Source organism: Manis javanica, chromosome 7 (genome assembly GCF_040802235.1).
Source record: "Manis javanica isolate MJ-LG chromosome 7, MJ_LKY, whole genome shotgun sequence".
In the NCBI taxonomy this organism is placed as follows: Eukaryota; Metazoa; Chordata; class Mammalia; order Pholidota; family Manidae; genus Manis; species Manis javanica.
Window position 1 is genome coordinate 28,319,924 of NC_133162.1, and position 25,586 is coordinate 28,345,509.

Consider the following 25,586-nt stretch of genomic DNA (forward strand, 5'->3'; position numbering starts at 1 on the left):
TTCCATTTCTAACCCAGACAGAATAATCCCATCCACCCCTACATCCCAAAGGTGCAGGAGCCAGGCTGACATGGACTTCCAGGGTTTCTGCCAAGATTGGATGCCCAAATCCACCAGCTCTGCCTGAGTATAGAGGCAGAGAATGGAGTGCTCCATGACCTGGGGATGGGCTGTACCTCTCCCTGAGGAACCCTCGGTTGCTGCATCTTTATTTTCTTTACTACTGGACAGGATTTCAATAGAGTAGGAGTTGGCACTTCCAGCACCATGTCCACCCCCTCATCATTGTCTGATGTATCTTCACCGTTTCCAGAGGTGACAGCACCACTCCATCCTTTACCTCTCAACAGCACTTCACAGCCTGCATTCTCAGGCTGCTTCCTCTTGTGCTACCATTACATCCTTTACCCCCTCCAGCACTTCACAGTGATGCCCTCTCAGTCATCAACAAATTTTTTACCTCCTCCATGGTACCTCACAGCTTGCGTTCTTGTGGTGCCTCTTCTCATGCTTCTCATGCTTCTCACAGGAGTACATCCTTCTCCTTTATGGCCTTTTTTTTTTTTGAGAGGGCATCTCTCATATTTATTGATCAAATGGTTGTTAACAACAATAAAATTCAGTATAGGGGGGTCAATGCTCAATGTACAATCATTAATCCATCTCAAGCCTAACTCTCGTCAGTCTCCAATCTTCTGAAGCATAACGAACAAGTTCTTACATGGTGAACGAATTCTTACATAGTGAATAAATTCTTACATGGTGAACAGTACAAGGGCATTCATCACAGAAACTTTCGGTTTTGATCACGCATTATGAACTATAAACAATCAGGTCAAATATGAATATTCATTTGATTTTTATACTTGATTTATATGTTAATCCCACATTTCTCCCTTTATTATTATTATTATTTTTATTTTTAATAAAATGCTGAAGTGGTAGGTAGATGCAAGATAAAGGTAGAAAACATAGTTTAGTGTTGTAGGAGAGCAATTGTAGATGATCAGGTGTGTGCCTGTAGACTATGTGTTAATCCAAGCTAGACAAGGACAGTAAACCATCCACGGATGCAGAAGATTTCTCTCAAAGCAGGGGGGATGAGGTTCTGAGCCTCACCACTGTTGATCCCCAATTTCTCACCTGATGGCCCCCCTGCGACTGTGCCTGTCTTAGGTTGTTCCTCCCTTGAGGAATCTTACCTGTCTCTGGCTAACCAGTCATCTTCCGGGGCCATACAGGGAAATGTAAAGTTGGTAAGTGAGAGAGAAGCCATATTGTTTGAAAAGGTTAGCTTTTTACTTCTTTGCAGATTTATGCCCTGTGGCTTCTATGCCCAGCCGGCCTTTTTTAACACTGTGAGAAATAGCCAAACCATGGTTCCCGCCACCTCACGGACACTCTGTTTCTTTAAGGAATTCCCCATTTTGCAGAGGGCTGCCTCTGTTCCCTCAGGCATCACCTCCGCCTCCCTATGCCCTGGGAAGGGACCCACTCCTCTAGGAGGCAAGCTACCTATGACCATATACCCACTTGGGGGATACCGAGGTGTCATCCATCCATAGGGGCAGCCCCCTGAAGTATCCCTCTCATGAAGGCAGCTTGTTCCATTTTTCCATCTGCAACAAATCCTGCTGACTATGCCAAATGTCTCGCCAGAGAGTTTCAGCTCCGGGCAAGTTCACTCTGGATTCATTGAGACTGAATAACGACAATGGAAAGGAACAGAACATTGGGTGTAAAAAGGGGCTTATATCAAGCGTTAGTCTCATGGCTATAGGTCAAGCACTAGAATCCCATCCACCTCTGCCCCTGCTCCAGGCTCTGCCTTTGTCTCTAGCCTCTGCTCCCCTCTCCCCTGATCTCTTGCTCTCTTGTATAGGCTCTGCTCTTAGCACCGGTGAACCTCTTTTTGTAGCAATACCAGCAGTAATGACTTATTGCCAAGGGGTATACAAATATGCGCCTGCGCAGTAGGCTAAACATTACATCATTGCATGACACAATGGGCCAGAGTAGGATCAGATGAATCCTGGCCATGGCACTTGCATTTTCCCTACAACAGAATAGCTAGGTTTTGGTCCTGAATGGGTATGTTTGGTCAGGGGAGGTGGGATCTCCTGGGCTTAGTCTAGATGGGAGAGGTTTCAACCAAGAGGACTTAAGTTACTCTGCATAATAAAATACAGGAATATTGAACATTTCCTCTAGAGACTGGGCTTGGGGAGTCCTGGTAGATAAAAGAAAAAAAGATGAAAGAAAAGAGGAGGGACCCATGCAAGGTGGTGGCAGACAAGATTGAAGGGAATAGCCCATGAATGAGTCCCTGTATTATTCGTCTAGAGATGCAAAACAAATCACCCCAAAACTTGGTGGCTTAAAGCTACACTAAGCATTATGTCTCACAGTTTCCATGGGTCAAGATTTTGGGAACAGCTTGGCTCAGGGTCTGTCATGAGGTTACAATTAAGATGTCATCTGTGATTACAGTCACCTCAAGTCTTAACTGGGACTAAAGGTTGTAATTCTAAGATGCCATACATGCATGGCTGGCAAGTTGAGGCTAGCTGTTGGTGGGAGGCCTCAGTTCCTTTTCACATGGGAATATCCCAGGGATGCTTGAGTGTCTTCATCCACATGAAAGCTGGCTTTTCCCAAAGTGATCTGAGAGAGACAGAGAGAGAGAGAGTACCAGGCGGAAGCTCTGTCCTTTTTATGATGTAGTCTCAGAAGTCACATGTCTTCACTTCTGCCACATATTATTTGTTGAAAGTAGATCACTGACTCCTAGCCTATATTCAAGGGGAGGACAATTAGGCACCACCTTTTGAAGGGAGAAGTATCCAAAAATTTGCAGACATATGGAAAATCACCACAGTCCCCAAGGCTGGTCAGGGAAATTTCAGATAGTGGCACTGACATGTTGAGTATCTGGACACACATACAACAGAAGCCCAATAAGAACCTCTCCAAGGAAGGAAATGAAATCCAAAGGTGAAACAGTTTACCTTTGTCCCTGTAAGGGTAACTTTCCACTTCCTAAAATATCTGATTATCTCTTTAGCCCAGTTAACGTAAATGCCTGGTTTTTATATGCTAATTATAATGAGTAAGCTATAAAGGCAATAAAGACTAAGGGGTAAAGAGGAAAGATTAAAAGGAGGTAATGAAGAATTGAGTAGTGTGTAAGGCAGAAGACCAGATAAGAGAGCCAGGGATGTGCCTCTAGTAAAAAGGAGTGAAAAAATGGGGATGGGACCTGGAGAACAGGCAGGAAAATCACACAGATAATTCAGGATTCAAGGTTCATGGGAGGCCCACAACAGCTGCCATAATTTTTTTTTGTTAATGATATTGTTTTTATTGTTGATAATGTTTGCTGCCTCCATAACTCTGGCTAGTTGCATCCCATACTTACAAAGTATTCAGTACCACAAAGCATTCAAATACATATCTACTTACATAAATAACCCAAGCCTCATCCCCTGCTGCAGTGAATCTTCTTTGTATGTCAAGGACAACAGACCATTACATTCTTTGATAATATGCAAGGCAAGTTTATAATTCTAGCCACTTTACTTAAGGAAATATTGAAATATAACTTTGAAAATTATTTTTATTTTAATAAAATAAAATAAACAAAATTAGCATTAAAATATTCAAATTAAATTTAATAGTAAACACTTAAAAGTATCTATGATACAAAGCTCATAAATAAATGAAGTCAAAATTAACATTAAATATTCAAATTAAATTTAATAGTAAACACTTAAAAGTATCTATGATACAAAGCTCATAAATAAATGAAGTCACACATGGACTGGACCTGAAGTAAGGATATTATCATCAGAAGAAGAGAAGGCTTACTTGTGAGATATCCCACATCTGGTGCTCTGGCCGAGCAGTAACTGAAGGACAGCAACTAGTCACAGTCATCTTGGTTTCTTGCTTGGCAGTTAAGTAACATGATGCCACTGATTTCTGTGATGAATAGATGGACAGTTTTAAAGGAAAAATAGATAGTAGTAATAATATTTGTTGAGTTCTAACTATATGCCTGGTAGTATAGTAAGAACTTAATATTCTTTTTCTGAATGAATCCTCAATCCAACAAGGACATGCTCTTATTAATACCATTTACATTGAAGCTTAGTTCAAGTCATGGACTTTCAGCTACCTTATGCTACTGTCCCCGTTCTCACTTTCGGACAAGGAGTCTTGACCAACATAAAGTCGGGATGAGTCAGGGATAAGGCTGTTGCTTCCTTCCTTTTTTAAAAATCATTTTAACTAACTAATTTGGCGGTTTATGACATAGATCTAGAGAGGCAGCAGACTGTGGTTAAAGTTACACTCTGGAGTCAGGCAGAAGAGTGTTTGCAACCTGGTTTCACCACTCACTAGCTGTGTGACCTTGAGGAAGTTATGCTGGTTAAAGCTCATTTTTCTTATCAAAAAAACAAGATAATGACCCAACTGCTAGGGTTGCTGCCCTCAGTCTTTCTCCACAGCAGCCAAAGTGACCTTTTCAAAATGCAAAATTGACTATATTGTCTAACTTCAACTTAAAATTCCACAATGAGATCCAATTGTTTTTAAGATCTGGCCCTTATTTATGTCCCAGGCCTCATCTTAAACTCTGCTTTCCCTGCCCCAACACAGTAGCCTAATCCTCCCATTACAGGACTTTGCAATATGATGTTCTCCTTGCCCAGATAGTCCTGCCTCACTTACTCCTTCTACTGCTCTCCTTACCTGACTTCACTTAACTAACTCTCCTAAAGATCTTATTTCAAATGTCACTTTCAGTGTGTTATTACTCCCTACACGAAGTCAACTCCTAACATAGGCTTTTGTCACGGGCTTTTCCTTAATAGCACACATCCTAGTTGTAATGATACCTCTGTGGCTCTCTCGTTAATGCCTGTGTTCCCTCAGCCCCACCAGAGAAGAGACCGTGTCTAGCTTTGCTCATCATTATATCCAGCACCTAGTTCAGGACCTGGCAAATGGTATTTGAAAGAATACATGAACTAGCAGTACTATTAAGTTTTCTTGCCCCTGCTGAGACTATGATTTTAGCCTATGAAACAAGCACCACTTGGACGTTTGGAACTAGTGTGGTGACAGCAAAGCAGTGGTTCCCAAAGTGTGATCCAAGGACCACCTATGTCAGAATAACCTGCTTGTAAAATGCAGATTCCCATGCCTCACTCCCAGAGATATGATTGGATAGGTCTAGGAGAGGGCCTAGAAATACGCGTGTCTAACAAGCTCCCCTGGGTGATGTGAGAACCACTGGTGAGAAAGCAAGGAAGGGAAGAAAGGAGAAGAAACTAATCTGTAGGATCCCTATTGTTTAATAAATTCTTACAAAGTAGTGGTAAGGGCCCTCTTTCCAGTCCTGGCTCCTGAACTCACAGTAGGGCCTATTGCTTCCAAGAGTGCTTCCCAGAATTAAGACCAAAATCAGGAAAGGGATGAGTTTTGTTGGCATCCTGTTGAGTTGTGTCTCTGGTTACAGCTGCAGGACACCTAGGACTGTTAGGCCTTGGGTTGTGGGGAGGGGATGATGAAACTGGGAAACGCAAGATGAATCACTGTCACCATCTAAGGAGAGAAATAGCAGCCTAGTCCCAAGATCCATGAGTGTCTCATTCATAATGTATTTATTCAAATAAAGTTTACCAAGTACTTACAGTGTTTCAAGTGCTATGCTATTCTGAAATTAGAATGGTATGCGGGGAGGAAAAGAGTAAAAAAGATGCTTCCTGCCCTGATGGGGCTTACCATCTATTGATGATATAGACATTAATGAAATACTTTTATGAACACATGCAAAATTATAACTACTAAGCTCTACAAAGTAGAGGACCTGAGACAAGTGATGCTATAACTGATCAAGTCAGGGAGACCAGGGAAATAATGATCAAATTGGGTCATGAAATCAATATAACCATAAATGAGTGGAGTTTTGCCAAATCTGTCACAATTTTCCCATCTTTTGTTAAAGGATTAGAAACCCTCTCATTTGCAAAAGGATGTGTTACTCATTTGAGTAATCACTTTCTCAAATTTCTGGAAATAACATCAAAAAAGGCTTATCAAGTGACTATGAATTTTTCTTGTTCTTTCATTTAGATGCATTTTGGTTTTGGAGCTAAAAACACCATAAAACCAGGTATGTTACATGATTTTTCTTAATTGTGAATAAACGCCTGATTCAGTTATTTAGGTCATGTTAAAGTGCCATAAGAAAACATTACAGATAGGCAGAAATAGGCATAGTAAAAAAAAGGTTTGTAATTTCTCTTCAAGATTCAAACAATTAGTTTAAAATTATATATTTGACAGAATTAAAAGAACTTGTTGCCAGGAGATATTAATTTTAATTAAATGAAATGGTTTCCTCAAGTTCAGGGCATTATATATATATTTTTGTTTTGTTTTAATTAAATGTATTTATTTGGAAACAATCTCAAAGTTACCAAAAAAGGGCTATAAGTACAGCACAAAGAACTGTTTTATCTGAACTATTTGAAAGTTGCCATCCTAATACCCACCATCCCCAAATACTTTAGTGCCTATGTCCTACATCAGAGACATTCTCCTTCTTTACCAGCATACAGTCATCAAAGCCAGAAATTATCAGTTATACCTTACTACCATCTAATCCCCCAATCCTATTCAGGTGTTGCAGGACATATTTTAAATTATGTTCTGGGAATATTGTCTTACCAGATGAATAAGTAGATGCTTTTAAGAGTGCAGTTTTATCCATTTTACAGGAATAAACAGCAAAAAAGAAGAGAAGGTAACATATAGCTAGTAGGTGCCAAGGTTACTTGCTCCCATGTAAAAATAACATTTTTGGGGGCAGTATTCATAGAATTCACAACATGCTTCTGTCAAGGTAACAAGGATATGATAGAAATGTATAGAAGATGGGAGGAAATGACTTGCTATAACATTCATGTCCAAATAAGAATACAGGATTTATCATATCAAATATTTTTTCCCTTTGTCTGTTTTACTAGTTGAGAACTGGTGAAGCTAAAGTAATTCTTCTGGATTTTTGCTAGTGAGTTAGAGATAACATTGTTTCTTAGGTCAAAATTAGTAATTTTCTGTTTTATCTTTTTACTTTTAGAAATAAGATCTTTTGGGAGTTTTTTTTTTTAATGGTGTTATTGCATTAACTACCCCCTCTCAAAAGAAAGACGTGCAAAGGGAAGCAGTTTATTGCTTAAAGGATGATGAAACTGATGTTCCAAAAGTAGATACCCATCAGCATATCCCAAATAGAACTTTAGTTTTTTTAAAAAAGAACTTTATAGAAATATAATTTATATACCATAAAATTCACCCAGTTTTTAATGGTTTTTAGTATATTCACAGGATTGTGCAAACACCACAATATAATTTTAAAACACTTTTGTCAATTAAAAAGAAACTTTGTGTCTGTTACAGTCACTTTCAGATCTTCCATTTTTGTCCATAGCAAATTTTCTTCAAGTTGATGTGAGGCAACCTAGGCATTGTATAATGACTGGCTTATTCAGCTCATCTGTTGGGTGCTAGCCAGTCTTTCCTATTTTAAATTGAGGTGAAAGTCACATACCACAAAATTACTCATTTTAAAGTAAACGGTTCAGTGGTATTTAGTGCATCCAGTGTTGTGCAGCAACCACCACCACCAAGCTCCCAAACTTTCCACCACCCCAAAAGGAAACCCTGTGCCCCTTAAGCAATTGCCTCCATCTCCCCCACTCCCACCCCTGTCACTGTCCCTGATAACCACCAATCTGCTTTCTAGTTCTATAGAGCCACCTCTTCTGGATATTTCCTCTACATGGAATCATGTGTGGCTTTTCATGTAATATGTTTCCCAGGTTCATTTACATGTAGCATGTATCAGCCCATCACTCCTTTTTACAGCTCAGTTGTAGTCATTGCATGGATACATACAATGTTACTCCATTCTCCTGGTGATGAACATTTGCACTGTCTTTTGCCTATTATGAAAAGTGCTGCCCTGAACCAGCATGTACACGTATTGCTTCCAGTTGATGGATATATACCTAGGAGGAACTGCTGGGTCATATGGTAACTGTTTAATGTTTTAAGGAACTGCCAAACTGTTTTCCACAGCAGCTGAACCATTTTACATTCCCACCAGCAATGTATGAGATTCCAATTCTCCACATCCTTGCCAACACGTATTTGTGTTTTTGTTTATAGCCATTCTAGTGGGTGTGAAGTGGTATAGCCAATAATCTATTGACAAAGGAAGATGATAATGTTTTTACTGCAAGCCTGAATATTAAAGAAAATATAAAATACAAATTTACTTTTGACATGTTTCCTTTTACTTGAAGGCATGATGTTGATCTGTGAAAAGTAAACATGTGCTTTCCCTATACTTCTGGAAATAATGCAAAATAAAAAATTGAGACCAAAGCAGAGACATGAGTAAATGAAAATTGTCACTTAGCTCTTTGTTTCTGACAAGAGAGGGAGCATTGCACTTTGTAGCACATTACTTCCTAACACGCATTTTTATAAATCTTTTGAATATCCTAGTCCCAAGATGAATTGATAAGACACAGGCCTTGCCATGACTGTGTTGCCTGAATGAAATAAGGCATTACCACTCCCTTTAATATTGAATTAGTCTCTTTTTGCTTGGGGAATCTCCCTTAGAAACAATGTATTTGATAATAGGGGTTGGAATAGATGATGGAAATAAAAACCCACTGCTCCACTGTACAGTATATACATGTACCAAATATCCCACTAGGACCAAAATATGGATTCCTAAAGCTGTGTTTTACCCTAACAAAAATATATGTAAGTCAGAAAAAGACATGAAGTCTACAGTTGTTCCTTTGATTGAATCCTGTTCCTAACAGCAGGATTGCTTGACTGCCTGGAGACTTTTATGTGCCAGGGTGTGGGTAAAATTGCAATATTTACAGAATTTCTCACTTGGCCTTAGTGCATCTCCGTACCAATAGGTGTTTCCAAAGGGTGGAGAGAAGTAGGTCATCTCCATATCAGTAGGTAATTACAAGGACAAACAAGGAAAATCTGGACCTGAGAGGCTGGGTGGGACCCCCTTTTCTTCAGCTGGTTCGCAGGGATAACAACAGCGAGCAGAAGTGGACTGCTTGTAAGCAATGAAAGAGTTTCTCCCACTTTCTGACTGATTTTGGTTCAAAGGTATTTTGCCCCAGGCTGGGAAAATATTTTCCCCTGGGAGTTACACCGGGCAATGAAGTATAGCAAGAGAAAGGATGGGTGAAGGCACATTTTTCTTTTGTAAGGTGGCAGGACAGACTGAGAATTGGGAAGAAGGAAAGAACTGCCTCAACTTTCTAAGGAAAATGAGTTTTAGGAAAGATGCAGAAGATGAGGAATAGGAAGATGGTTCCCTAGGACCGTTCCCCACATACCCCGTAGAAATTCTTCCCGTACACATTTTTCAGTTTGAAACTGCTAAAATATATAATGGCATCTTCTTATCTCTTCAGTCCTCACTGCCTTATCTCTGAACTCCCACAGCTCTTACTAAGTCTATTCTTAACAATTGAGGAATCAATTTTTCTTTAAGTGACTATAAAGAAATTTGTCTCATTTTCATGCATTTTATTTCACATGCTGCTAGAATAGATCTCCTTCTGTATTATTCTCATACCTCATGCCCGGTCATGTAAGGTGGCAGTTTAGGGAAAGAGGGTAATATAAGCTGGAAGGAGTGGGCTGTTTTAGATCTTCAAGAATCAGAATTTTGATAAGAACAAAGGGAAAATGCATTCTAGGGAGGAAAGTGTGCCAGGATATAAATCAGCTGCTGTGACAAAAGATTCAGACTAACAGCACTGCTTAAGTGAGTTTTTTCATGTACCAGAACATGAATAGTTCAGAGGTACTACTGTTACCCAGAAAGCAGCAGGATTCTTCTGATTCTTCTACCTTTTGCTCTGCCACCTGCTAAAGTACAGGCCTTGTCCTCATGGCCGAAAATGGTTGCCACCTTGTGTGTCTGTATTATAGATGACAAGAAGGGACAAAGTGAGGAAAATACTCAAACTGGATTTAATCTTTCCTTTTAAAGGCAGCACCCAGGTATTTCACATTGACACTCACAACCCACTAGCTAGAACTTAGTCACACAGCCAATACTAGCTACAAGGACAGATGGGGAGAAAATGGACTTCAGCTGGGAAGCCTTGTGCTCAAGCTAAAACTTGGGGTTTCTATTACAAAAGAAAATGAGACTTGATATTGAGACAACTAGGGGTCTCCTATATGTAGAAAATGACAGGATAGAAGGGAGAATGTGGAAAATAATTGCTCTGTAAGAATATAAGATTCTACATCTGAGGAGCTGCAGGTGTAGGAAGGTATTGAGGATTTATACAAGATATTTATAAAGTATATAAAGTTGTTTGCTTGCTGATTTGTTTTTTAGGAAGGTTTAAGTGCTGATGAGATAATAGGATAGTGTGTAGATGTGTCAGGAGGGGTGTGTCAGCACGGGTAAGGTTCTTGCTGTTCAGGTTGGGCTAGGGTCTAAGAGCATTAGCATCACCTGGGAACTTGTCAGAAATGCAGACTTTCAGCCCCTGCCCAGACCTATACAACTGAGACCTGCAGTTTAACAAATTCTTCAGGTGACATTAATTGTCACATTAAGTCTGAGAAACACTGGGCTAGATTATGCTATGGTATGGAATCATTCTAAAAATCTGTGCCTTAAAACAACAAAGATTTATTTCTTACTTGTGCTGAAAGTCCACCTGAGAGGAAGGGGGTGTCAAGTAGGTAACCCTGCTTTATCATCTCACCAGGGCCTCAAGCTGATGGTGTCTCCACCATCTGAACATCACCAGTCATAAGGCAGGGCAAGTTCATGTGTGCCTCTCATGCCTCTCTCACACTTCACTGGTCAAAGCAAATCCACGGCCCTGTCCACCTTCAAGGAGGTGGGAAGAACAATCCCACCATGCAGCTGGAAGGAGACGAACCAAAATACCTGGTGAAGCCAGGGGATCCCAGATGTAGGGGATGCCTTTCAAAGGTTATTACAATTTAGATGGAAGGTGATCAGATCCTGAGAGTATATATCAATGTAAAGGAAAAGGAGAGTGTGAACAAAATCAATATTTAAAAAAAATTATTTTGAAGTAGTCAAGGAAGACTTCTAGCTTTGGAGTCCAATTGGGTAGAAAAAATTTGGAGGAATTGGTTGAGATGGGAAGTAGAAATGCTGGTTATTTACCCTATTCAGCCCAAGATACTCTGCCTGTGTTTCGGACCTAATCTTGTACCACTTCCCTTGTCACTCACAGTGCTCCCGCCACACTGATCTTCTTTCTGCTCCTTCATACACCAACCTTGTTCCACCTTGTTGTACCCACTGTTTCTTTTGAAATGCTTTTCTCTGCATCCATCATGAGCTCTTGCCTGTCATTCAGAACTTTCCATAGGGGTATCTCCTCAGAAAAGCTTTTCCTGGTCATACAAATGTAGCCACCCAGTCACACTTTATCATACTTACCTATTTCACTTATCAGCATAGTACCTAGAACTGATATTTTTATGAGAGGTCTATCCCTCTCATCCCAATAGAAATTAAGCTCTTTGAAAGTGTGGACTCTGTTCTGTATCACCAGCTTCAAGTACAGTGACAGGAACAGAACTGGTACTCAAAATTTACTGAACGTTCACATGGAAATTTCAGTTAAAAAGTATGCAATAAGATAAATAAGGATGGGGCCCCAATGATGAAAACAGACTGGGAATAGTAAAGTTCTCTAAGGCATTAAAGATGAACAAGAAGCATTAAATGTTTACGAATGTTCCCCCTCAGTGGGGAGAGAAGTGTGTAAGATTGAGAAGTCTAAAAGGTTGAATAGAGTGGTTCCTGAAGGTAGGAAAAAATTTCAGTGAGGGAATGGTCAATGGGGAGAAAGTGTTACCTCTTTGTCAAGAAAAATGGGAATAAGAAAAAGACCACTGGATTAGGAAACAATTGAATAAAGGAGTAAAAAGGTAGGGCTTAGGGAAACGACATAGCAGGTATAGGTCATTACTGGAGTAGTTTGGCTGTTAGGGATATTAGTACTGCAGCAGAATTGACTGGGTTTCTTTTTGTGAGACCTATTCCTTTCTCAAGGGAAATGAGCTAGAAAAGAGAAAGGTTAACATACTGTAGAGGAGGGGTTCTTAACCTTAAGTTAATGGGCCCCTAACGGGCCCATGAGTCACCTCCAGGGACTCTGCAAACGCAGAAATTGTGTGTAAAACTGTGCGTGTGCATGGAGGGAGGAGGTGATGGGGAGATTTGTTGCTTCGTTATTTTCCAAAAGACTGATACCCAAAGGTTAATAACCATTGCTTTAGAGGAACAGAATGAATTTAAAACGGTTAAACAAAAAACCAGAGGTCCAGAGAAGGGCTACACTTTTGAGAAAAAAAACCTCTTATCTAAGGAAAAATTATAATAAACAGATGGAAAAATTCACAACGGTATCATCTCAGGAAAAAGGTAGTCAAGACCAAGCTGTAAACAGTGGGGAGGCTTGTGCAAACACGCTCCAGTGAAGGGAGACCGAAGAAGCCCGAACCGAGCCTGCAGCTTAGCATAGCTCCGGTGCAGCGTCACGGCCCAGGAGGTGGTCCTTGAGGCTGGGAATAGCCGGCATTGTTCCTTAACTAGTGAGCGCTCCTCTCAGACTAAGTCCACCCGCCTGGGAGGAAGAGGGATCTTATCACAAAAGGCATTCACCACCGGACAGTGGGGCTAGTCAGCGCTTCAGTTCAGGGAAAAACTGCATCCGAGATTCCCCATAGTTGCTGTACTCGCCCTGCTGTTCGGACAGCTGCCTCCAGTCCGGCCTCTCCACCTGTCGTCATCTCTGAATAATCCGGTCCCATATCGACACATCTCTCTTCCCCGCCTCCAGCTCTCGCCTGACACGGGGCCCAGCGACAGCGGGCCCCCTGAGAACTCACTCATTCAACAACTGCGGGGTTTACTGGGCGACTTCGGGTGCAAGCCCAGTGAGCGGCGCTGGGGCCTGAGGAGCACCGGGCCCTCAGGAGTCAGCTCGCGCGCGACCTAAGGGGACAGCGTCCCAGACCCGACCAGAGTTTAACTGGCCGCCGCCCGCATGTCGCAACAGCTTCCCGGACAGGCCCGCGGGCTGCGCCAGGGGATGCCCGGCCCTGGCCAGCTCCGCCTCACGTCGCCCGAGATTCCGTGTGAGCAGAGCTCTCGGATCAGGACCCACCGCCCGCCCGCGACCCACGTCTCGGGATCTGGGGCGGGCACTCGAGCGCGGGGTCCTAACGGCACCCATCCGCTCTTTGACCTTGAAGACTGGCATCGGCACACACACCCTCCCCGCTGCCCCCCGCCACGATCCCGCCAGCCGCTCCACAGGCGCCAGTCAGGGACCCAACCCCGGCCTCTATTGCCCCTGAGCGCTTCGCTCTCGAGCTGCAGCCAATCAGATCCGGACGTGGTGCGGGCCAATGGCCGCAGTCAAAGTATCAAGAGAGGTTGAACCTATTAAAGTTCAGCCTTAAGTTTCTCCCGCCCTCCAGAAAAGTCGGGGGGCGGGTTCATCTTGCATATCGGCCAATCAGTGGTCAATAAACAAGAAGCTTCCAAGATCAAAGGGGAAGGGGTGGGATCTAAGCGGTAGCAAGCCGCGGGGCGGAGGAATGACAGGCAAGATCACTAATAACACAAACATATTTTTCTTACGTTTTTAAAAGGGCGGGGCTAACCTAGCGGCTGCACCAATGGCTAGTTAAGGGGCGTGTCCACCGGGCCAAGCGGGAGCCGGAGGCCCCGGGCTCTCTGGGCCGCGCCTGAGGCGGACACCACGGGGCTGGGGGGCGGTGGCGGTGGCGGCGGCGGCAACGGCAGCGGCGGCGGGGGTGGGTGCCGCAGCTGGCCCGGGTGGATGGAGCTGGAAGGGCGGGGTGCTGGCGGTGTGGCGGGGGGGCCGGCGGCTGGGCCGGGGCGGAGCCCCGGGGAGTCTGCGCTGCTGGACGGGTGGCTGCAGCGGGGCGTGGGCCGGGGGGCCGGCGGCGGGGAGGCCGGGGCCTGCAGGCCCCCGGTACGGCACGATCCGGACTCCGGCCCGGACTACGAGGCGCTGCCAGCTGGAGCCACTGTCACGACGCACATGGTGGCGGGTGCCGTGGCAGGAATCCTGGAGCACTGCGTGATGTATCCCATCGATTGCGTCAAGGTGAGACCTGGACCGGCTTCGAACCCGACCTGGGGCTTACCTGACCCAGAGGATCCAGGATCCCGGTTGAGAGCCGGAGCTCACATGGGTTCCTTCCTGGCTCCTGCTACTATCACATGGTGATTCGACCCACACTTCATGAATTCAAGGTCCCGGCTGGGAACTGATCCCAGTCAAAAATCAGGACCCATTTCTAACCGTCAGTGAGATCTGAATCTGGTCTCTCTAAAGAAAGCCGGCCAGCCAAAGCCCAGCATCCCAGCTGGGACTAAACAGGAATAGGGTAAGGTGGGAAGGGATGGGAACAGGTAAGTACTACTAATTTGATTAAGACGAAGTCTACTGTAATGAATCAGACCCTGAATAGGATCTTAATGGCTTGATAGGTTCTTTGGCTGCAGGCTTTTTACAAGCTCCTTGCTGTGTCGTCCCTTAAAGGAGACAGGCAGGGCCAGAATCTGGGATAGCTCAGCTATATGAAGGACTTACTAAATTTTAACCCTCGAGTAATTGGAAATCACTGTGCAATAAAAATTCAGAGTTCTAGACTGGAAATAATATGGGAAAAACCATGTTTAGGAAAGGTTTCGGTTTCTCTGCAGCAACTGTGATACCCCACCTATTTCCTGCACATGAAAATTGAGCTGGGACTAGGATTCTGTGTATGCAGGGAGTGTATCAGCCCCCAAAGGAGAGATGGAACTGTTAGTGTATTGCTTTGACCACCTGAGTTGACAAAAAGGGAAAAGTTGCTTAGAAGGGAAGCGTGACAATTTTGGAAAGTAGATGTAAGTGTGAAGAAAATGAAATGGGATCAACACAAGGGCATGGTTTACGTGAAAGTAAAACTAACTGCATCCACAACCAAGCCGGTGGTACAGAAGTCAGGTGCTTCTGAAGAAAGCTAGGTGAAGCAGGGAACAGATTGTTCCTTACAGTTCTTGTGCACTAGCAAAGGTAGAAGCCACTAAAAGTGAGGGCCAAATTAAGTGAGATGTATATTCAGGAGGACTGTTGAAATAACTATAAGGACGGAGGCTCTTGCCTCCTTTACATGTTACAGGTAATAGTCAACAATATCCTCATACCATTAGTTTGTGCTTTCATTAGTAATGTGGATGAGGAAAGGGGGAAAGTGGTAAGTTTTGTGAATGACATTGAGTTGGTAGGAGTATGCTAGAACATTGCAAGCTAACTCATACCCGGGACCATATCCATTGAATTGGTACATGCACTTAGCTAAAATGGATATTAGAATTTTAAATTAGAAATTTAAATACTCCCTGTCAATTGGGAGGAATAGAAATAAATAGTAAATCCATGGGAGAAGATGGTTAATACTCTTAACAGTATTGAAATGTAAAATGGACAAGTACAAGTAAAGTTTCAGACATTTATGTAACACAGGGCAGGTTGAATGGCTAGGAGTTGTTAATGCTGTATCTATATCCAAAATTTAATATGATCTAACTGCAAAGTAACCTCACTACACTTGGATTGTGAGTAGAGATCAGGGTCTGGGGTACTCTATTTCAGGATGGGTATCAAATGAAAACTAGATCAAGGAGAGCAATGAAAATTACTTAATGACTTGAAAAATACAATGTAATAATGAAACTGACTTAGAAGTATTACTACAACTTACCAATTTAAGTGTTGCCCTATTACCTTGGGAGGCTGTCTCCTTACTCCAAATATTTAAATAATGCTATTGTTACTGTAAACATTTTAAAAATTTCTCTGTTAGAAGTGCCTCTAGAATATTTAGGTGCATATCCTTTAAGGGGGCAGATCTTTGTCTTGTGACAAGGTGGAGTTGATTTTTTAGTAATTGAAACCATTGAGTATTAAATACAGGCATACCTAGAGATCTTACAGTGCTGGTTCCAGACCACTGCAATAAAATGAGTCAATGTTTTTGGTTTTCAAGTGCATGTAAAAGTTACGTTTACATTATACAGGAACTTGTTAGCTGTGCAATAGCATTATGTCTTAAAAAACTGTGCATACTTTAATTAAAAAATACTTCACTGCCAAAAAATGCCAACCATCATCAGCTTTGAGTGAGTCATAAACACTATTCACAGATCACCATAACAAATATAATAATAATGGAAAAGTTTGTAATACTGCAGGAATTACCAAAATGTGACACAAAGACACAAACTGAATGAATGCTTTGGAAAAACGGCACCAATAGGCTTGCTCAACAAAGTGTTGCCACAAACCTTCAAATGATAAAAAAATGCAATATCTGTTAAGTGCAATAAAGCAAAGTGCAATGAAACAAGATATGCCTGTATGGCTGATAAAGTGGGAGATCAATATGGGTAATACTGATTGGGGTCAAAGATAAGGTTGAATCAGAAAGCAAGGAGACTTATTAATTACCGAGGGTTACATACTCACTGAGAACTGAAAGAGGAGTTCCAGAAATGTTTTGCATAACCCCAGCATTGCTGGAGTAAGTCCCTTCTCACCTACCAAGGTAACTATTTTGAAGACCAGTTCTTACTCATTTACATAAGCTTTGGAATTCTGTTTTTAAAAAATTAGTTATACATTACAGTCATGCCTCAAAGCCCTACATTAAAGAAATAATTATTGGATCTGGAGGAAAAAATGCTTAGGAGTCTTAAAAAACAAAAGCTTATTTTAGAAGAATCATTTTCCTTTGCCATTAACACAGGGATTTAAATGACTGGAGGGAGGAACTAGTAGGATTTAATGTCACTGTTAAACAGGGTGTTAAACACTGTTATACAGACAAGAAAGCAAAATTCAAATCTCTTCTTTAAGAAAGGACTTCTCAGTTCAGTTGTCCTTACGCAGCTCTTCTTCCTGTTTTACCCTAAGTGGTGGTGGAGAGGAAGAGCAGCACAACTGTACCCCCAGACCATGGACAGCTATCTGTGTTAGAGTCTAAAGGGCAACCACAGTGTTTGCAAATGGAAGCTGACATTGCCTCTTGGCATGCAAGGCTGTGCACCCTCAACCATTTACCAGGGTCAAGTCGACTTAAAATGTCCTTGGTAGTGACCATGGGACAACCACATAGCCTTGCTAGGCCTCAGTTATTCAGCCAGCTATTTCCATGGTCATAATAGGGAGGTTTGGGAGCCCAAATAAATCCATTTTTGTTTTCTGGACCTGAGGCAAGCACCAGACTTTATCTCTAAGGACAGGCTATGCAGTTCAAAGAAGTCAGAACTCTCAAAATCATCTGGCTAAGTACCCACCTGTCACCAAGGTGCTGCTTTTAGACTCTAGTGGTGAAGCAAATAATCTACTTATGTCATAAATTAAAGAAGGAAAGAGCAAAAGGAAATAATCTTTCCAAACTCCAGATATAAATGATTATACATATTCACCATGAAAGGTTAGGAAATGGAAACACTGACTTATTTGATTTTCTTGCATCTAATAAATAATACGTATTCAGTAAATGAAAGCACTGTCTGATGTGCCTTATGTACATTTATTCATTTAATTATAGAAACAACTTCATGAAGTAGACACCAGTTTCATTATTTTACAGAGGAAGAAGAGGAGGCAAGTTTAAGTGGCAGCAGAATGATTTGGACCCAGTCTGTGACTCTCAAGCCTTGCATACAGCCTCCGAAAAGATTTCCAGAATGAAGCAAGGCACAGAATTTCACAATAGTGCCCATTCCTAAATGATCTCCAGATTAATAGCTGGTCATATAAATCATTATAGCCACAGAGAAGCTTTAAAATTATTATTGTTTTTATTTTGGTATCATTAATTTACAATTACATGAGCAACATTATGGTTGCTAGACTCCCCCCATCAAGTCCCCACCACATACCCCATTACAGTCACTCTCCATCAGCGTAGTAAGATGCTATAGAATCACTACTTCTCTGTGTTGTATAGCCCTCCCCATTTCCCCCCCACCAAATTATGTGTACTAATCGTAATGCCCCTTTTCCCCTTTATCCCTCCCTCCCCACCCACCCTCCCCAGTCCCTTTCCCCTTGGTAACTGTTAGTCCATTCTTGGGTTCTGTGATTCTGCTGCTGTTTTGTTCCTTCAGTTTTTGCTTTGTTCTTAGACTCCACAGATGAATGAAATCATTTGATTCTTGTCTTTTTCTGCCTGGCTTATTTCACTGAGCATAATACCCTGTAGCTCCATCCATGTTGTTGCAAAAGATAGGATTTGTTTTCTTCTTATGGCTGAATAATATTCCATTGTGTATATGTACCACATCTTCTTTATCCATTCATCTACTGATGGACACTTGGGTTGCTTCCATTTCTTGGCTATTGTAAGTAGTGCTGTGATAAACATAGGGGTGCATATGTCTTTTCAAACTGGGCTGCTGCATTCTTAGGGTAAATTCCTATGAGTGGAATTCCTGGGTCAAATGGTATTTCTATTTTTAGTTTTTTTAGGAACCTCCATACTGCTTTCCATAATGGTTGAACTAATTTACATTCCCACCAGCAGTGTAGGAGGGTTCCCCTTTCTCCACATCCTCGCCAACATTTGTTGTTTGTCTTTTGGATGGTGGCCATCCTTACTGGTGTGAGGTGATATCTCATTGTGGTTTTAATTTGCATTTCTCTGATGACTAGTGATGTGGAGCATCTTTTCATGTGCCTGTTGGCCATCTGCATTTCTTCTTTGGAGAACTGTCTGTTCAGCTCCTCTGCCCATTTTTTAATTGGATTGTTTGCTTTTTGTTTGTTGAGATGTGTGAGCTCTTTATATATTTTAGATGTCAACCCTTTATCAGATACGTCATTTATGAATATATTCTCCCATACTGTAGGATGCCTTCTTGTTCTGTTGATGGTGTCCTTTGCTGTACAGAAGCTTTTCAGCTTGATATAGTCCCACTTGTTCATTTTTGCTTTTGTTTCCCTTGCCCAGGGAGATATGTTCATGAAGAAGTTGCTCATGTTTATGTCCCAAGAGATTTTTGCCTGTTTTTTTTTCTAAGAGTTTTTTGGTTTCATGACTTACATTCAGGTCTTTGATCCATTTCGAATTTACTTTTGTGTATAGGGTTAGACAGTGATCCAGTTTTCACTCTTTAGAGAAGCTTTAAAATTAAAACAAAAACTACAAAATTAAACCTGATTTATCAGCTGCTAAGGACCAGTTTGTTGCCCATGCATATTGTGAAATGACTGACAAAAAACAGACTTACCACACTGCTGTGATCTATAAATTCTAAGGTATGAACTAATATTTCTGAGACTCATTTGAAGAGAGTAAAAAGCCTTATATTTCTAGCACCTCACAAATTACCAATGGCTTTTACATGCCTTAATTCTTTGAATCTCTGCAAGAGCCCTATGAGCAGCCCCAAATGGGGCTTGTGTTTTTTTTTTTTACCAAAACCATTTAACCCTTAACCCCCTATTTGTTTGGCTTTTCTTCAGAGAAGCCAGGCAGTGATTTTTTTTTTATATTGAATGCTATTCATAAATTCTTATTAAGAGATTTCATCTTCTTCCAAAAGAGATTTATTGGCTTGGCCCACAAATTTGGGATGCCATATTCATTTTCTTTTCGGCATAGCTTATGCCTGGGTCCTCTTCATAGGGAGTATTTCCATTGAGTTAGAATTTTGAATTAGATTTAGACATGTGTGTAAAATGCTCAGAATGACTTACAGTCTCAGTTTCTCTTGTGGGTGAAGGGCTTCAGGCCTCTGAGGCCAAACCTTTTCAAGACTGATTGCCCACACAGCCATTGGCTTCAGCAGAGCAGTGCAGCTTAGGAATTCTTCCTATACAGGATCCAAGTTTCCAGCAAACCTGCAGAAACATGTAGTTGTTAAGCCATTGGGTCTGGTTTATCTTTATTAGCAGCCGTAGTCAAAAAGACTGTAGTCTTAATAACTCCTCTGTTGAATATTTTACCCCCAGGTGAGGTGATAGATCAATAAGCCCATCCTTTATTGGAAATACAGGGGGGGTTTTTTGTGTTTTTTTGGGGGGGTGCTATTGAGAAGTGGAAAAGAATGTGTCAGATTGTGAAAGGTGATACTATGTATTTCCGATTGTACTTCCAGTAATCAACTTTTTAAGCTTCCAGTTTTTTGTTGGTAGCAGGCAGGAGAAAATCTAGAGGAATGTGGATTGCTTACAGCTAACTAAGATCTGCTAATCTGGTTAGTTTCTTTCCTCCCATGCTTTTGAGAAGAGGCATTACTGTTGGATTCCAGATGGCCAATAGGAAGGTTCAAGCTTTTAAGTCCAGATTGAATCCATGATTGGAATAAAGTAGGAATTTAAACTGTACTTTAGTGTTAGTTGCCCCATTTGCTCACTAATGGCCTGCTTGTTATTTATTTTTTATTGAAGTATTGTTAATATACAATCTTATATTGGTTTGCTGTATACAACCCAGTGGTTCTGCAGTTAACCCACATTATTAAATCCTCACCCTGACTACTGCAGTTACTCTCTGTCAAGACTGGAAGATGTTACAGAGCCATTGCCTGTATTTTCCAGGCTGTACTACCATCCCCTTGACCAACTTATATTATGATTGAGAATTTTTGTGCTCCTTTATCCCCCTCACCCTCCCAACCCCTCCCTCATGGTAACCACTTCTCAGTGTCTATGAGTCTACTTCTATTTTGTTCATTTTGGTTGTTTTGTTTTTAGATTCCACAAATATGTGAAATCATATGGTATTTGTCTTTCTCCACCTGGCTTATTTCACTTAACGTCATACCCTGTAGGTACATCCATGTCACAAATGGCAGGATTTCTTTTTATTTTTAATGACGGAATAATACTCCATTGTGCATATGTACCACATCATCTTTATCCATTCACCTGTTGATGCACACTTAGGTTGCTTCCATATCTTGGCTATTGTAAATAATGTGGTGATAAGCATAGGGGTGCATATGTCTTTCTGAATCAGAGGTTTTGTTTTCTGTGGGTAAATTCCTAGAAGTGGAATTAAAGGGCCATATGGTATTTCTATTTTTAGCTTTTTGAGGAACCTCCATACTGCACCAATTTACAACTCCCATTAACAGTGTAGGAGTGTTCCCTTTTCTCCACAACCTCACCAACACTTGCTATTTTCTTGTCTTTTGGATCTAACTTGTTACTTTCTGAAGTGGTGCAGACATAGCTAAGATTCATTCTGTCATTCATTAAGCAAAAAATCTTGAGTGCCTGCCTACAGTGGTTCAGGCAGTGGACGTTGGCTTTATATTGGCTGTTAGTTTCCATGCTACCTTAACCTTGAAATGGATCAATAGAAAAGAGATCTTCATTGGGAGAAACACCCTTCAGAGGCCTGAGAATTGGGGACGTGTTTCCAATAAAATTAGTTTCCCAAATCACAATAAAACTTAGTCTAGGGACATCGTACAAAGTGTCTACCCATGTACTTTTGTTCCAATCATTGAATCCCCTAGAGATTCCACAGGTTATGTTCTGCAGAGACTAATTTTATGCACTGATGCCAGTTTTGGGATTTGGTCAGTTTAGACTAGAAATCTGGAAGCCCCTTCAGTTTTAGAGCTTAGGTTGGTTTCCACCTTTGCAGTTTCAGGCTCTACTTTCTTTCCCAGGAAATTAGAGCAGTCTCTATTAGGAATGCTACTTCTGCCAAGACTTTAACTTACAGACCAAGCTGCCAATGGCAAATAGCCTGAAAAGTTCAGATCATCATCAGGATAACAAAGGATGAGCTATCATCTCATTAGTCAGCGTAGTGTGTGGTGAGGAAGCAGGCTCAGGATCAGTTTTCAGAAATCATGCATCAAGTATTTTGTAGACAGTAAGTAGTTGACTTCAGAAACCCATTTGTAAAGAACTCTTAGCCTGAGTTTATTAAGGCATAAAAGCAACTTCTGAAACACAGTCTTGATGTTTGTTGCTGGGGCCATGAATCATTTTGGAGTCCAAGGACACTTACCAAGGGTGATATTTTCAGATAAAATAATGGTGTTCCACCCTTAGGGTCATAGATGACTAGGAAAGTAAGTCCCAGGCTTGGGAAGATTGGATATAGATATGGAAGGAAGTCAAATTGGATGCCAGTATCACTTCTGCACATTGGCATGATTCCATGTAGAAGGTCTGCCCACTGTCCAAAACCAGAGGGCTGAGCTGGGGTGAGAAATTGGCATCACTGACATGACATCACATCTCTCCTTTCTGTAATTTCAGACCCGGATGCAGAGCCTACAGCCCGACCCAGCTGCCCGCTATCACAATGTGTTGGAAGCCCTCTGGAGGATTATAAGAACAGAGGGCTTATGGAGGCCCATGCGGGGGCTGAACGTCACAGCAACAGGCGCAGGGCCTGCCCATGCCCTCTATTTTGCCTGCTACGAAAAGTTAAAAAAGACATTGAGTGATGTAATCCACCCTGGGGGCAATAGCCATATTGCCAATGGTATTGAGCCTTCCTGTGCTGGTTCCCCCACTTCCCCAACTCTCTGGGCTTTGCTGCTGTCAGTGCTTTCCGGTCTCAGCATGATTTGAAGCTGAAGCTTTGGGCTGGGGTAGGCCAGATTACAGGGGAGGGACTTCCAAACCTGATGTTCTCAGACAACGGGCTGCTTCGACCCCACCCCTCCTTTGGGACACCTCAACAAAGGGTTACAATATCTTCCCTTACCTACCAGCTCGACTCTTTCCTCTCATCTTCTCCCTGGCATCAACTTCTAATGCCCTGGTAATATGGAGACCCAGAGTAGACTACCCCCGTTGTATAATTCTGGATAATTGGGGGTGGGGAGGGGTGCCCTGATCCTCAGGCAGGATTGGAGGTGGCCCTGCCGCCCAAGGAAGACGTTAATGGAGCCTCAGCTTCTCGCCTCACCTTTTCAGGGCCAGAGGCAGTTTGTGTCATTAAGGACATGACAAGGCCTCAACAAGTGAATGGGGCCGAGGGACTTCTGTACGGAGAAACCAGAGGGCTGGAAGTTGTGTGGAAGGGAAGGGATAGCGTCCTGGAGATTCAGGACTGAAAACCAAATTGAGTGTGGATAGAAGGTGGGGGGTACAGTAGTTTAGGATCTGAAGGAAAGGTCTAGATGGACAGATGTTAGGATTTGGAGATGGGTTGGGCAGCAGGATAGAAGGTGAGATTCTGAGGTGAAGATCTGACCACTTGCCCTGCATGCTCTCCCTCCTTTGGAGGCACTTCATAGGCTGGCATCCCTCAGCTGCGGTGTCTCTGCCTCCTCTCTGGGGCATGAACTGCATTTATACTCAGAACCATCTTAATTGATAAAATCTGGGCTGTTTTCCTGGACTCTTCCTGGCCTTCTGTCATAAATGTGAGCATAGATTGCTGACCTAAGTCGGTGGGAACAAAACAAATATCTTTATTTCTCAGAACGGGAGTTTAGGAGCAGTGGGTTCCCGTCTTCTGAACTGGCTTTTAACGGTCCCTCTCCCTGCTGTGGGTTAGCACGGCTACTCTGCTCCACTCTGGGCCTCAGCGAATCTGTCACCCTCCAGGCCTTACATGTGGCAGTTGTTTTCTCCTTTGCAGGTGCAGCCGGGTGTGTAGCAACATTACTGCATGATGCAACCATGAATCCAGTAGAAGGTAATGCGTCCCCAGCCTTTCCCTCCATGGCAGCTGCACCTGTATTTCTGGACTTTTGCTTTATATCTGGTTTGCAGAAGAAAGCCAGGGAGCAGCCCCTCAGTTTTGGTGGGAAATCCCTCCAAGTTACCTGTCTTACCGCTAGAGGGCGCTCCCTCCATGTTGTCAGTACTTAGGAGGAGCCCCTTAGAAAGCACACGAGATTGAATTCATCTTTGGGGCTTTCTTAGAAAAAGATGTACTTGTGCTGGATCTTCTTGGAAATCCCGTTGTAATGGATTTGAGCTCATCTGAAAACTTAGCAAGACTGGAGACAGATTTGGACTTAAAAATAGTGTCTTTCTTGTTGGAATGAAAATAGAGATAGGAATGAAAGGGTACATTGTAGAGCTCTGTCCCCACACTGCTGCTTGGATCTTGGCTTTTCAGCTGAAGAGTGAGGCACCCAGACCCATGCAAAGGGGTAGCACAGTTGCATAGTTCCTTAGGTTCCAGATCTTCACGTCTGCGGAGCCATGGCAGGAAGGGCCAGGGCTAAGCTGAAGACACAGAGCTCACTCAGGGTAGTACCCGAGGGGGTAGGGGATGTCTGGAAACTAAAGCCACATTCCTGAATGAGAATTTTGTTTGTTGTTGGTAAACCTCCTCCTAGAGAGAGATCACAGGTATTAATTGGCATGAAGTGGAAGTGGGTCCATTATTTCCTGGCCCTTTATCAGCTCTCTCCTACCCGCTCCTCTCAGAAAAGGGCCACCCTAACTTCTCAGGCTAACTGACAGCTCACTCGTACTTTTTTCTTTCTCCATTCCACTGGCTGATCCACTGACTTGGGACTCTGACTCCGGACGTTCTTGTTCACCGGTTGATTGCTGTCACCATTTCCTTGCTGATGGCACCACCAGTGGTCAAGCAGAGGATGCAGATGTTCAACTCGCCGTACCACCGGGTGACAGACTGTGTACGGGCTGTGTGGCAGAACGAAGGAGCCGGGGCCTTTTACCGCAGCTACACCACCCAGCTAACCATGAATGTTCCCTTCCAAGCCATCCACTTCATGACCTATGAGTTCCTGCAGGAGCACTTTAACCCCCAGAGACGGTACAACCCCAGCTCCCACGTCCTCTCTGGAGCCTGTGCAGGAGCTGTAGCTGCCGCTGCCACCACCCCACTGGACGTTTGCAAAACACTTCTCAACACCCAGGAGTCCCTGGCTTTGAACTCAAATGTTATAGGACACATCACAGGCATGGCCAGTGCCTTCAGGACGGTGTATCAAGTAGGTGGGGTGACCGCCTACTTCCGAGGGGTGCAGGCTAGAGTCATTTACCAGATCCCCTCCACAGCCATTGCATGGTCTGTGTATGAGTTCTTCAAATACTTCATCACTAAACGGCAAGAAGAGTGGAGAGCCGGCAAGTGAAGTGGAGCTGCCTGGAGGCAGGGCTTCCATCAGCGCTGCTGTGCATGCGCACTCCAGCCACATTCTGTCTTCTGGCACGTTCCAGCCTTGCGTGGAGTTGGAAAGAAGGTAGAGGGCTCTTCCCAGGCTGTTGGCGTTTTGGCTAACACCAGTTGCTGCTGCTCGCCATGGCCACAACCTTTCCTTCCAGGCCCTCAGCAAGCAGCAAAGCGCACCCCAGCACCTTGGACAGCCTCTTTCCATCCTGGGCCTGATGACCTGCTGTAGCCTGTTCTGGAGGGATAAGCAGCTCATTCCCCTGGTTCCTAATAAAAAGCCTTTAAATCAA

General features: G+C 42.8%; 1 protein-coding gene and 1 long non-coding RNA gene across 4 annotated transcripts; one reads left to right on the forward strand and one right to left on the reverse strand.

Moving 5' to 3' along the window:
• Positions 1-15,079, reverse strand: LOC140850370 (uncharacterized). 2 transcript variants are annotated; one of them, XR_012133084.1, is made up of 3 exons: positions 14,311-15,079; positions 3,868-3,981; positions 1-1,701 (listed from the first exon to the last, which is right to left on the reverse strand). It is a non-coding gene; the product is annotated as an uncharacterized lncRNA (long non-coding RNA). The 2 variants fall into 2 exon arrangements; XR_012133083.1 differs by lacking the exon at positions 14,311-15,079 and adding an exon at positions 13,021-13,407.
• SLC25A28 (solute carrier family 25 member 28) lies at positions 13,935-25,586 on the forward strand. 2 transcript variants are annotated; one of them, XM_017681267.3, is made up of 4 exons: positions 13,962-14,270; positions 22,446-22,674; positions 23,782-23,838; positions 24,741-25,586. In XM_017681267.3, exons 1-4 carry the CDS (start codon positions 13,980-13,982, stop codon positions 25,256-25,258), a joined length of 1,095 nt encoding a protein of 364 aa, XP_017536756.2. In that variant the 5' UTR covers positions 13,962-13,979; the 3' UTR covers positions 25,259-25,586. The 2 variants fall into 2 exon arrangements, with proteins under 2 accessions (XP_073096666.1, XP_017536756.2); XM_073240565.1 differs by lacking the exons at positions 13,962-14,270; positions 22,446-22,674 and adding an exon at positions 13,935-13,953.

What these genes read in the sequence shown, in the direction of transcription:
- SLC25A28 (XM_017681267.3), top strand. Translation starts at nt 13,980, where the DNA reads ATGGAGCTGGAAGGGCGGGGTGCTGGCGGTGTGGCGGGGGGGCCGGCG. An exon ending in ATCCCATCGATTGCGTCAAG is followed by an intron (nt 14,271 to 22,445) that starts GTGAGACCTGGA and finishes CTGTAATTTCAG; the next exon opens with ACCCGGATGCAGAGCCTACA. An exon ending in CAATAGCCATATTGCCAATG is followed by an intron (nt 22,675 to 23,781) that starts GTATTGAGCCTT and finishes TCTCCTTTGCAG; the next exon opens with GTGCAGCCGGGTGTGTAGCA.